The sequence below is a fragment of the Schistocerca nitens genome, chromosome 2 (genome assembly GCF_023898315.1).
Source record: "Schistocerca nitens isolate TAMUIC-IGC-003100 chromosome 2, iqSchNite1.1, whole genome shotgun sequence".
In the NCBI taxonomy this organism is placed as follows: Eukaryota; Metazoa; Arthropoda; class Insecta; order Orthoptera; family Acrididae; genus Schistocerca; species Schistocerca nitens.
In genome coordinates, this window is record NC_064615.1 from 886,025,522 (window position 1) to 886,038,492 (window position 12,971).

At 38.5% G+C, this 12,971-nt stretch overlaps 1 protein-coding gene across 1 annotated transcript in view; it reads left to right on the forward strand.

Moving 5' to 3' along the window:
- Window positions 1-12,971, forward strand: part of LOC126237192 (sphingomyelin phosphodiesterase-like) — a 169,056-nt gene that overhangs the window by 63,645 nt on the left and 92,440 nt on the right. The window contains exon 3 of the mRNA XM_049947071.1: window positions 9,506-9,673. Within this exon, the coding sequence (XP_049803028.1) occupies window positions 9,506-9,673 (168 nt within the window). The remainder of the gene's footprint in view (window positions 1-9,505; window positions 9,674-12,971) is intronic.

Sequence of the window (12,971 nt, forward strand, 5' to 3'; positions counted from 1 at the left end):
ACTCCATTCGTATACGCGGTTCATCAGTGGCCAACATCTATGAACTAGTTTTCACTGACTACCTGTAATAATGATGTTTTGTCTTCAACCATCAACTACCAACTGACAAAATATTGTTGTTACAGGGAGTCTGAGAAAACCAGTTCACAGATGATGGCCACTGATGAATTGTGTATACAACTGGAGTTAATCCCTCAGTGTCAGTTAAGGCTTGAATATGGTGTACTGAAGCACCAAAACTGATAGCCATAAAGTAAATAACATAGTTAGAGACAGCTGTAGGTGCTCCATTTTATTACATATAGATATCTAGTCCAAATCTTTTTATTGTTGGTTCTGACCATTGATTATTTTATGAGATGGTAAATAGTAGCACCATCTGTGAACATTCTGAGTGTCTCCTAACTTGTTCCTATACACTAAGAATAGCAGAGGATCTATAACTCTTTCTTGGAGAATGCCTTACATTGCTTCCGTTTTAATCAGTGGCTTTTCTTCACTTACTATGAACTGACAACATGGTGATGGGAAATCATGCATCCAGCAACACAACTGAGACAATACTCCATAGGCATGTAATTTGATTAGAAATCACTTGTGGGGATGGGTGTAAGAAGCCTTCTATAAATCTAGAAATACAGAATCAGCATGAGTTCGCATGTTGATAGCACTCATTACTTTTTGTAAATAAAGAACTAGTTGTGTTTCATGAGAACAATGTTTTCTGAATCTGTGTTGACTATTTATCAATAAATCATTTTCTTCAAGGTAATTAAAAATGTCCAGACTCAGTATAAAATCCTACTGAAAATTTAAACAAACGATATGAGCCTGTAATTCTGTGGATTATTTCCTTGCTTCAATATCTGTGTGACTGTGCAACTTTCCAGTCTTTAGATACAGATCTATCCAGCATTTGTATATGATTGTTGAGTATGGAGCTGTTGTATCAGCATACTTTGAAAGGAATCTGATTGGTATAAAATATGGAACAGAGAACCTGCCTTTATTAAGTGATTTAAGCTGCTTTGCTGCAGTGGGGATATCTACTTCTAAGTTATTCATGTTGGCAGCTGTTCTTTATTTTAATTCTGGAACATTTACTCCATTCTCTTTAGTAAAGGAATTTCAGAAAACCGTGTTTAGTAAGTCTGCTCTAGTGGCACTGTCATCAGTAATATTACCATTGCTATCATGCAGTAAAGGTATTGATCATGTCTTGGTGCTGGTGTACTTTACAGATGACCAGAATCTCTTTAGAATTTCTGCCAGGTTTTGAGTCAGAGTTTTGTTGTGGAAACTATCAAATCCATCTTGCATTGAAATCCATGCAAAATTTTGAACTTCAGTGAAACATTGCCAGTCTTGGAGATTTTGTGTTCTCTTAAGTTTGGCATGCTTTTTCCATTGCTTCTGCAACAGTGTTTGCACTCGTTTTGTGACCATGGGATACCAGTATAATCTCTTATTAGTTTATTTAGTATATATCTCTCAATTGTTGTTGAAACTATTTGTTTAAAATAAAGCCTCATCTGGTGTGTGCTTACACAGATAGTTTGAAAGGAGTGAAGATCATCTCTTAGGAAGGCATAAAGCAAGGTTTTACCCGCTTTTTTAAATAAATGCATAGAATATATTTTACGTTCATTTTTGGTGGATTTGTATATAACAGTATTCTGTCTTGCTATAACAATCTTGGGGTCACTAATCCCTGTATCTGTCAGGATGGTCCCTATTTGCTTGGGATTATTCGTTGCTAATAGGTCAAGTATGGTTGCACAACCATTCATTCTGTTAATGGGCTCTTGAACTAACTGTTCAAAGTAAGTTTCACAGAAAGCATTCAGTACAATTTTGGATGATACTTTATGCCTATGTCTAGCACTGACTTCAAATATGTCTTTTGGTAGATTAATGTCTTGAGGTACATTAAAGTTACAATCAATTATAATTGTATGGGTGCAGTTCCCATTGGAAACAATGCTCAAGTTTTCTTTGAACTATTTAGCAACTGTATCACCCGAATTAGGGGAGTGGGGCTTGGTAAAAGGAATCAGTTATTAATTTACTCCAGTTGTCATGTATAATCTCTACCCATGCTAACTCACTGGAACCATCTAAATCAGTTTCACTACAATGTAAATAAATAAACATTACACTACCAAGCATATTAAATCCATCTTTCCCTTCCTTTGCAAAAATTTTGCTGAACTTATCTCCATTTGTAACAAGCTTTCAGTACCTATAACAATTTTAGTTTCAGTGCCTTCTATTAACACTTGGAGCTCTGTTCTTTGCCAACACAGCCATGACAATTTACAAGTACAATACCAATTGTTGCTAGGTTGCTAGGTCTACCTTCCTGTGTTGGCCTGCGTCCTTTTAGACTGACATCCTTTCTGTATTTTCCTGAGACCTTCTAATCTAAAAAACTGCCCAGTCTCCTCCACACAGCCTCCGCCACCTATGTAGCTGCCTCCTGTGTGTATTGAACCCCTGACCCATTAAGCAGAATCCAAAACTCCACCATCTTATGGCGCATGTGGAGGAATCTGCAGCCTACACAATTGTAGAACTGTTGGAGCCTCTGATTCAGACCCTCCACTCAGGCCTGTACGAAGGTCTGTCGATAGTGCTACAGATGGTGAGCACTGCATTCATCTCACAGGCAATATTTATTTATTTATTTATTTCATGTTCGGTAGATCCAGTTAGTGAGTCAATCATAAGGATATGAAACGTGTCAAATTGTACAGGTTTCAATTTAAACTTACAATTAATACAAGGGCAATTCAATGCCAAATTGTACATAGTTTAAGTAAGACATACTAGATATGTTGTTTTTTACATAAATTACCACTCTACCTTTTTCCATGATGGTTCTAGAGTAATGCGCTGCCTGACAGTAACCACTTAGCTGTTACTTTTCAATATCTTTCTCATGATGTTCACTAAAACATAATACATCAGTATCTTTTATTCCTTGTGGTTCCTCTAACAGAACAGTAATGTCATTTACTTTATTACCAAGTCCTCCCACATTTTGGTGAAAAATCGTCATTCCTTTGGAATTAGAGACAGACGTAAACTTTTGCCTAAAAAATTATCTGTAGCTACAGACACAGTACGTTCATTACTAACAATTTCCTGAAACATTTGAGTTTGAAACCGAGTCTGACTTCATGGCTGGAGCCATTTAAGTGCGATTGGTTCCAACTTTGGGGTACATTTGTGGATTTCTTCCAATATTTTTGCTTTTAAGAGGGTACCTAATCCTTTTTTTCCCTGATCTGTTCAGGTGCATACCGTGTCTTTTAAATAATTCTCATCCAAAACTGCTTATATCTACAACACAAGTATTGTTAAAATGCTTACACAACTTTGCTAACTTAGAGTTCATTTGTGAGATAGCCTCATTTACACAGGACTGTGGGGTTAAGTCATGTTCACAACAAATACCTTAGACTGATGAAGCGCCGATATTTTCTTCCTGAGCGACTATATGACATCATTCCGTTCATTGCAGGCAACGTTGTTTGAGCCACCTATTAAGATCACACACTCGTTTTTTACTTTTTCAGGATCACACCCCGCTACAACTTCTTGAAGTTTAGCACCTGGCTTCATGATTCCACAAACATCGGCAGCATTAAAACTGCTTTTCACTATATCAGCCATGCCTCTACCATGACTATCAGTGAAAATGTGAAGACGATTTGTTGATGTTTCACTCACAGCAGACTGGATCACGCCACTGCCACTTTCATTGCTGTTAACTGAACATTGTGGCTTTTGGAAGATCAAACCTAACCTTTTTCCGATAGTTTACCGGTACACCCTTCTTACGATTGTTTTCACTTTCTGTGAGACTATTACTAGAACAAAGTACATCAAAATTGTTTACATTCTCGAATCTCGAAACATTTGCTGTAGACGAAGTTTTAGTGCCGAATGTTTGACGCTTGTTGTGTACTACCTTCCATTCTGATGATTTATCAGCGTCATTTTGCGGCAATGTATCCATGTTCTGGCGAAAGTTTTTGTCCTTCTGTCTGTCTTGAAGCAATGGATCCATGTTTCGCTTCGTCTTCAGTTCCATATTTTCGGACTTCAGGCCGTCGATTTCTACTCTTAGACTGCTGATTACACATTGTAAACTAGCAATACGTTCATTATACTTTAAGAATTCACTTTTGCACTTTACACACGAATTTTTAACGTCTTCACTGTAACTTATTTTTGGAGTAAAATCACGGATATCTACACACGCCGCCATCTTTCAAAGCAAAGACTGGCAGTCCTTCCCACTTCAACTAACCATCCAAAACCAGAGAGAATCTTTTCCAGTTCAAAGTGACACACATCCTTAGTACTGATATGACACCATCTGCAATCTGCAGTTGACTGAACCCTATGTTCTTCATGACATCCAGAGGCCCTGTTCCACATCTGGGATGAATCTACCCCCCCCCCTCCACTCCCCCCTCCCCCCCCCCCCCAGTATGTGCACAGGGCGCATACTGCACTTTTTCTCCTCCTTGGTAGGCATAACCCTAAAGGGCCCCATTACATGCCTAACTATGGAACTCCCAGCTATCAGTAACCCCAACCTCTGTGACTGCCCAGATCTTTTAGGCTGAGAGGCTTCTATTGAAACAGGGCAAGCAACTACATCTGGCTCAGAATCTTTATGAGACACAGATAGCACCTGAAACCTGTTCATCAGGTGAGGCCCTTTTGATTCCCCCCCCCCCCCCCCCGGATGACTTGTGCTCCCTGCCACACCTTGCAATGACCTCCCCACTCTACTACATGTGCAGGGTCAACCTCAGTACAGGCAGTAACCAGGGTGCCCACAGTAGTGGACCGATAAGGGGACAAGCAAGATGTGCTGGATGTCCCTTGGATCTCCACATACAGCCCCTCATTGTGATGCCCATTGGCAACAGTCTCAGGCCAACACCACCTGGAGTTCTGAACAAATGGTCACCAACTCAGCTTGCATCTGAACACAAAAATAACAGTCCCTATCCATACTAAAGACGTGTGCTGAAATGTTTTGGACATCTCCATCCAGTCTCAGTGTGACTAAGGTATGCTCATTGATCATTTTGATTTTTGCGTCTAGACTATCTGTAATACAAATGCTACCTATTGGAAGGATTGATTTTTTTTACCACTTTCCATCTGTTTGTTGTATACTTTCTCCAAAACAACATTTGTAGAACCACCAGAGTCCACTAATACATCATATTTAACATTGTAGATTCTGACCTCTAACCAATTGTACTATCTCACCAGAATCCTCTGCACTTTCTTGTAACATGTCATCCAACAAGTCAGTATTATCATCCTCTATTTGTACTGATACCAGTTGGTCATATACTGTTCACTTCGATTGTACCTCATCAGAAATACTTTAGTTTTCCTCATCAGCATCACATCACGGTAGGTCATGGTGGATGTTATTTTGCCACTTGTGTTCAGCTTCATTTCTCATACCACTGTGGGTCCCATGTGGTAGCAGCTATGCTCTCCATGATACCCACTACAACTGCTGTGAAAATGTTTGCCAAATCCAACACCATCATCTTGGTTGTAATGATGGTCATCCTTACCTTGTGGCCATCTGTCAAAGTTTTTATTGTTACTAAAATTTTTCTATCTAATTGTGCTAATGCCAATTTTATGCTCTCTACAGTTTCCTTGAGTACTGCTACTAACATCTCTTGCACTGCTGCCAGAAAGCTGTACTCAATTAGCAATGTAGTTGCTTTGTTTTGATTAGTGTGAACAGGTATAGAAGTACAAGAAATGTATTTGCAGTTGTGAATATGAACAAGCATCAGCTGCATAATGGAATGATGACAATGAAAATTTGTGATGGACTGGGACTCAAATCCGCAATGCCTGTTCCTTTGGACATGCATGCATGTCCACTGGCACGTTGCATCATGTTTTGAAGTAACACAGGCACTGCTATATCATAAATATCATAGGCACAGATGTTGTTCATAATATTCTTAAAAGTATTTTGTCAGATCCCAACTATGTGCTTAATTAAATTTTCTGGCTAAATGAGGACCATTTTTGACTCAATTTTGCTTTCTCAAAGAACATTGTTGATTCAGGAACTCCTTTACTAATTCAGGAAATAAGCATTTCATTTTTGTCCAATATGTATGTCCCATGTCACAGCTTAGTCTTCCATTCTCAATGCTTCAAAGCAGATTTTTCAGTGCTGGTTCCATGACTCAGGTAGAATGTCCCTGAATTGATTGAATAAGTCAACTGCATGCCACTTAACAACAGGACTGAATTTGCAAATATTTTCAGTGCTAAGGAATACCTTATTATTTCATATTCCCAGTATGTGACTTCCTGCTGTGTTACCATCACACAGCAGTATTTTAGCTTGTTCTTTACCTGTTGTACACTTCTCATCATAAGCTGCTGACATTTGGTTGCGTCTGACTAATGTTTTTGCTTACTTTGCACGCAAGTATCTTGTGTAGTAACTATTGGTGTGAAGTGATCCATGACCACATTTTAAATGTTTCTGACCTTCATTTGATACTCACTGACCTTGGTATCTAAGTGATCTATATGTATAGCATAAATGTGAGTTTTGTTACTATGGTTTTCTTCTACATCACTAATTTCAGTTTTGACCTCTATAAATTGTTGTGCTCATCTTTCAATTTGTTCTCATAGCTCACTATTTTTAAGTTCTGTGGTAAAAATTTCCTTTATGTTTTCTTTTCATTGCCTACTATTTTCACCAAGTTCTGCAGTAAAATACTGATTTAACTGCTCTAAGTGTTTGCTATCTTCCTTTATTTGTTTGCTATTTTTGACAAGTTTTGCCATAATATCAGCCTTCAGTTGCTTATGATTTTCCACCAACTTGTAACCATGGAAAACAAGTAAGGATTTTACCAACCCTTTCTTTCATAGACATGTTGAGAGTCGGTGTATTTGGAGTTTCTACAAGGTGACAATTATTGAACTAAATGAAATAAAATTGTCATAACTTCTGAGTGGTTTGTGTTAGGACATTCAAACTGCAGGTTGTTAGTGGGGCATGATAAGAATTAGTATGCGCATATATGGTTTGGTTTGGTGACAAAGCCCATTTTCATTTCAATGGGTTTGTCAACAAGCAAAATTGGCACATTTCAGGAACTGAGAATTCACATTTCAGAATCGAGAAGTCGCTTCGCCCTCTATGGGTGATTGTGTGGTGCAATATTCCTTGATAGCATGGTGACTAATGAACGGTACATGAAAGTTTTGGAAGATGATTTCATCACCATTATCCAAAGTGACCCTGGTTTCAACACGATGTCTTTCATGCGAGACATACCTTGACCTCATCGAAGCAGGAGAGTGTTTGATGTCCTGGAGGAGCACTCTGGGGACTGCATTCTGGCTCTGGGATACCTAGAGGCCACTGGCATGGGCCTCGACTGTCCACCATATTCTTCAGATTTGAATACATGTGATTCCTTTTTATGGGGCTACACTAAAGACAAGGTGTACAGTAATAACCCTAAAACCATTCAGTAGGCCATCAACAGCACTGACATTCTGACACTTCAGCAGGTCATGCAAAACTTTGCTATTTGTCTGTGCCACATCATCGCCAAGGATGGCAGCCATATTGAACATGTCATAACCTAAACCCAAACATCTATAGTGATGTTTACATGTTGAATAAAGTGTGTGCATGCTGTATTTTGTAACTAATCTATGTTTTTTTCAAATAATTCAATAATTGAAAAGCTGTACATTTACTAATAGATTATTCCATAACCTGCTGGCATCTCACCACTAATTATTTCCACCTTAACATCATCCATCTTCATCAACATTTCATCTATTTTGTGATTTGTGAAGCCTGATTATGCCATGCTAGGTATTAAATTTTAGACACAAGAGTTCCTGGCTTAACACAACACAACACATTATGATTCACTAGTGCCAGATTCAGTGCTTAGAAGTATGCCAAATGCAGAGTCAGCCAATAGAATATACAAGATAGTTTCATTTACATACACAAACATTTGCCATAATAGTAAAGATTTACACAGCAACTGAAATTCAAAGGAGGTAACCATCATGCTACCAAAGACTTTAGCAAAATAAGAAAAAATTCAGTTAATGGAATTCTGTTTCTTGTTACTTTTCAAACTATTATTCATCAGCATTAAATTTATTAAATAGGCCTGTGAAATGTTTATTCATTTCACTAGGGGTTCTGTTTTTTGGCTGTTGCACTGTGGGCTACTGTTCACACAGGATGCTACAAATACTAAATAGTGGACTGAGCAAGGTGGTGCAGTGGTTAGCACACAGGACTCATTTTTGAGAGGACAATGGTTCATACCCACATCTGGCCATCCTGATTTAGGTTTTCCATGATTTCCCTAAATCACTTCAAACAAATGCTGGGATGGTTCCTTTGGGAGGGGATGGTTGACTTCATTCACCATCCTTCCCTAATCTGATGACCTTGCTGTTTGGTTCCCTGCCCCCATATCAACCAACCAACTAAATAATGGCACATTATGGGGTCAACTGATATCATATGGTTGGTATCAATAAGGGTATTCACAAGTCACATAAACAAAATCTTGGCTGAGAGCAAGTGCACAATTGTGAACTATTATAAAACATAAAACCAGTAGACATAATTTTGCCCAATATTATTATGTATTATTCTGCCTAGTAGCAGGTCCATGTCTTTGTACGGAAAATTTCTGATTCCACTATTCCCTGTCTTCAGCTTCTTCCTTCAGTCTGTTGTATCTCCTTCCATCTTTCATGTCATCCAGATGTTGAATTCTTCTTCTTCCTCGTCCTGCGTTTCTTCTGAGTTTCCCTTCAATGACATCATGTATGAGCCCCTCATGCCTAAGTACATATCCAATCCAGTTGGCCTTTCTCTGAAGAATTGTACACAGAATACTTCTCCTCTCTCCTACTCTTCACAGTACATTGTCATTTTTTATGTGGTCTGTCCACTTGATCTTTTCCATTCTCCTCCAGCACCAAATTTCAAAGATCTCTAAGTATTTTTTCTCCTTCTTTCTCATGGTCCATACCTCTGCTCCATACAGTGAAATGCTCCAAATGTAGCACTTTATCAGTTTTTTCCTCAATGCCAAACTCAGCTAGCTGTTCAGCAGAGTCCTCTTCTTGTTGAAAGCAGCTTTGGCCATGGAAATTCTTGCTCAGATTTCGTTGGTGCAGTGGGCATCCTTTGTGATAAAACTTCCCAGGTACTTGAACTGATTCACATTTTCCAGTTCCCGATTGTATTTACAATATGAATACTTACCTACACATGACAAAAGTTTTGCAAAAGGTATCCACTACAGAAATTTCAAAATAATTACTATGTATTGTGATTTTACACAGATACAAGTGTTGTTGTGGTGGAAAATTTAATAATTGTAATAAATAAGACTGCTTGTTATTCTCCTTATATTCTGATTTACAGGACCAGGAGACCACTTGTGTACTCTGCGATGTATTTGTGAATGCAGTACTGGAGTATTACAAGAGTGGGAAATCAAAAGATGAATTAGAAGCTTTACTCTTGGAAGCTTGTATCACATTCAACATACAGATTGAGGAAGTCTGCAGAGGCAACATTGAGGGAGGTATTGTAAGTATGCACACATTTTGGAAATATTGCAAATACACTTTCAATTGTGAAAATTACATAATCATGGACAAATCGTTAGAAAAGAAAATCATTTATGCTATGAATGACTATTTGCTGTGCAAATTAAATGAGATGAAGTTTGTGAGAACTAAAACCCTACTAGTTGCTTTTTGTTAGTCTTCCATGAAGCTGTCCTAACAAGCAAGGCAAGGAAGGAAATAATGTTGAACAAGTGTGATATTCAGTGGTAGAAGCATATACAAATGAAACTAAATGCCATATACTTAATATAAGGGCACAAGATAGTTGCCATATAAATGGCCAGGTAAGCCAGCTCTCAGCAATGGCAGTTGTTAATTTTGTCTACAGAATTAGTTTCTATACAGTAATTTATATTTTAGGTCATATCATTTCTCTCAGAGTCCACTACCATCACGAAATTTATGAACAATATTGCCAGAAAATGTTACACTAACAATATTATAGCTGTGGTCACATAGCAGATGAAAGATCTGAGAGCTTTGTAATAGAGAAAGGAGCTCAATAAGAAAGTTCATTATCACCACCAACATTTAACATAGTTATATATCAAATCTTTAAATTCATTAAGAAAAGTTGAAGAAATTAAATTCATCATAACCATAAATCAAAAGACTAAGAAAGACAAAAACAAGAAGAAAAACAGAGTATAACTGCTATAAAACTATCCAATACTTACCAATTGTGTTCTGTAAATCACATCATGAAGGGGAGACTTTTTGGATGTGGAACAAGTCAAGCTACACATTAACAGGCAGAGGCAGCCACTGCTGTAAAGTATACTAACAACAAATTACGGCTAGTACTAATTCATTCACACTGAGAATCATGGAAATCATATGTAATTTATTTTATATATGTTTAATATAAGGGAAGTGAAATGGAAACAAGATAGATGGAAAAAAGTAAGTAAACAGTTATTATTTCAAAAGATATCACCATAATTGTTAATACTTTTATCCCATTGTGAGACAAGGCAGTCAATGCTTTCATGGAAAAATGTTGCCTATGGATCCACAGTTGTGCACCTCTTCATCTGAAGCAAATCATCAGCCACTAATGTCTTTCTTCAGAGCTCCAAAAATATGAAAATTGCATAGGGAGAGATTTGGACTGCATGAAGAATGTAAAAGGCTTCCCAGTGAAGCTTCTGCAGTGTACTCAAAATATACAAACAAACATGTGGGCCTGTCCATATGTTGCCAAAGTTGTTTTCAAAACGTTGCAGAAGTTTCACTGGGAAGCCATTATGCATTCTCTAAACAGTCCTGATCTCCTCATGTGATTTCCATATTTTTGGAGCCTTGAAGAAAGACATTTGTGGCCATAAATCTGTTTCAGATGAAGAGGTGCTTACAGTCCTGAATCAAAGCAGCAATCAAACCAGTGCAAGATTTTTTTTTTTTCTTTCAGATTTTGCTCTGCAGGGTCAGACCATTAACCAGGCTTTCTAAGATTGCTGCACAACAGTGTGCATTGGAAGTGGTCCAATTTGTAGCAGTCAGTAGACTGGTTTTTCCACCATGACAGTGCCCCTACTCACACAGCCCTGTCTATTTGACAAAAATAGCATGACTCCTTTTCCTCACCCTGAATACTCATCTGACCTTGCCCAGTGCAACTCATTTCTGTTTCTGAGAAGGAAAAGTGATATGAAACGAAAGCATTTTGCTGATGTTGCCAAGATGAAGGTTAAATGGTGGAAGTGCTGTCAAGCATCACAAAAGATGAATTTCAACAATGTTTTGAAAATGGGTCAAAAGATTAGACAAGTATAGTTGCGCAAGTCGACCGTACTTTGAAGAGAACTGGAGCTTTGAGCTTAAAATGTGAATAAATAAGTTAAAAAAGTAAGTTTGGTTTTTTTTGGGTACTCCTTTGTGTATACAGGGTGCTCTAAAATTCTCCTTACTTCTGGGACTTATAGAGAGTACTGAGGGAACCCCCTGTCAGGAAATGCTGCAGTCATTTGAAAACATGTTGGTAACATGACCACTTCTACAAGTATTTCATTAAGTGTGACCCAATGCATCATTTGTTTTGCAATTCCTCTCATTAATAAGCAAAGAAACAAAAAGAAAACCTAATCAGTTTTCACAAACACTGTGGTTTATGGTATGTCCTCTACCAATTCGGGTGGTAGCATCTCCTTGGAGTACTGAGTCATGCTTGCTGACAGTGTGACAACACAGAACCTGGCAGCACAAGAGCAATACCACATAAACAGCACTGCACTCCATAAATACAGCAATTGAGGTTGCCAGACTGATGAACACCTGGCACAGAGTATTACAAGATGATTTATGAACTTCAGTGTCAACCACTACGAGAGAAGCATTGTGGACTATGGAGCACTTTATTATTGAAATTTCGACTGGTTACTTTGTGGGAACAGTTGGACAACATATTAATTCCTCTCACATACATGGTCACGAAATGACCATGATGAGAAAAATAGGACAGCAGGGCGGGAGGGGGGGGGGGGGGGGGGGGGAAAGGTTCGGATATTGGTACCAGAACTACACTCTGCCACCCACCATCTTTTTGGAATTGGATAACTTTAGTCTTTGGAAGATTAACCGGTGAGCTGTTTGTGCTGAACCAACTGTATGCCTGTCGCTCTATGCTCCCAGTTGTGTCTCGTATATATGTGTTTGGCCCCTTTATCAGTATCCTTTTGCAACAGTAAGCACAACAATTTCTGAAGAGCCCTCCAGTTACAAAGCTGCCATAGAGGGAAGGTAACGGTATGTCCAGCCAGGGTGGTAAGTACCAATCCGGACACATGCATGGTGCAGTTATATTTAGACAGGGGGAAAGGAATAGACTATCCAAGCGACATCGTGGAACCAAAATTGAACTTCCAACGAGTCGGGATGCCTTGGATTTTCTCCACCTACAAGAATTTGGTAGTAGTGGCAAGTTGTTTTGAGCAAGGAAAGTTTACGGAAGCGAAACGTGTAGAGCTCGAGGGGAGCAGAATTTTAATCAATGGAACAAAGTGTAACTTAATAGGACCAACCTTCCATGTGCCAACGTCAATTTCAGGAGTCACACAAGCGAAAGTTACACAGCCACAGCTGTACTGGCCAGAAACCACTTTAGAGTTTTTGACAAAGCAGAATCTGCCCTTGTTAAATCAAACTCTGCAGCCAGGTCTGTTGAGATCCGTAAACCTGTTCATTATAGAGCAAGATGGGCACATATCAGCCGAACAGCTTGTTCAACATGTCGCACAGTATAGGGAAAGGCAACATCA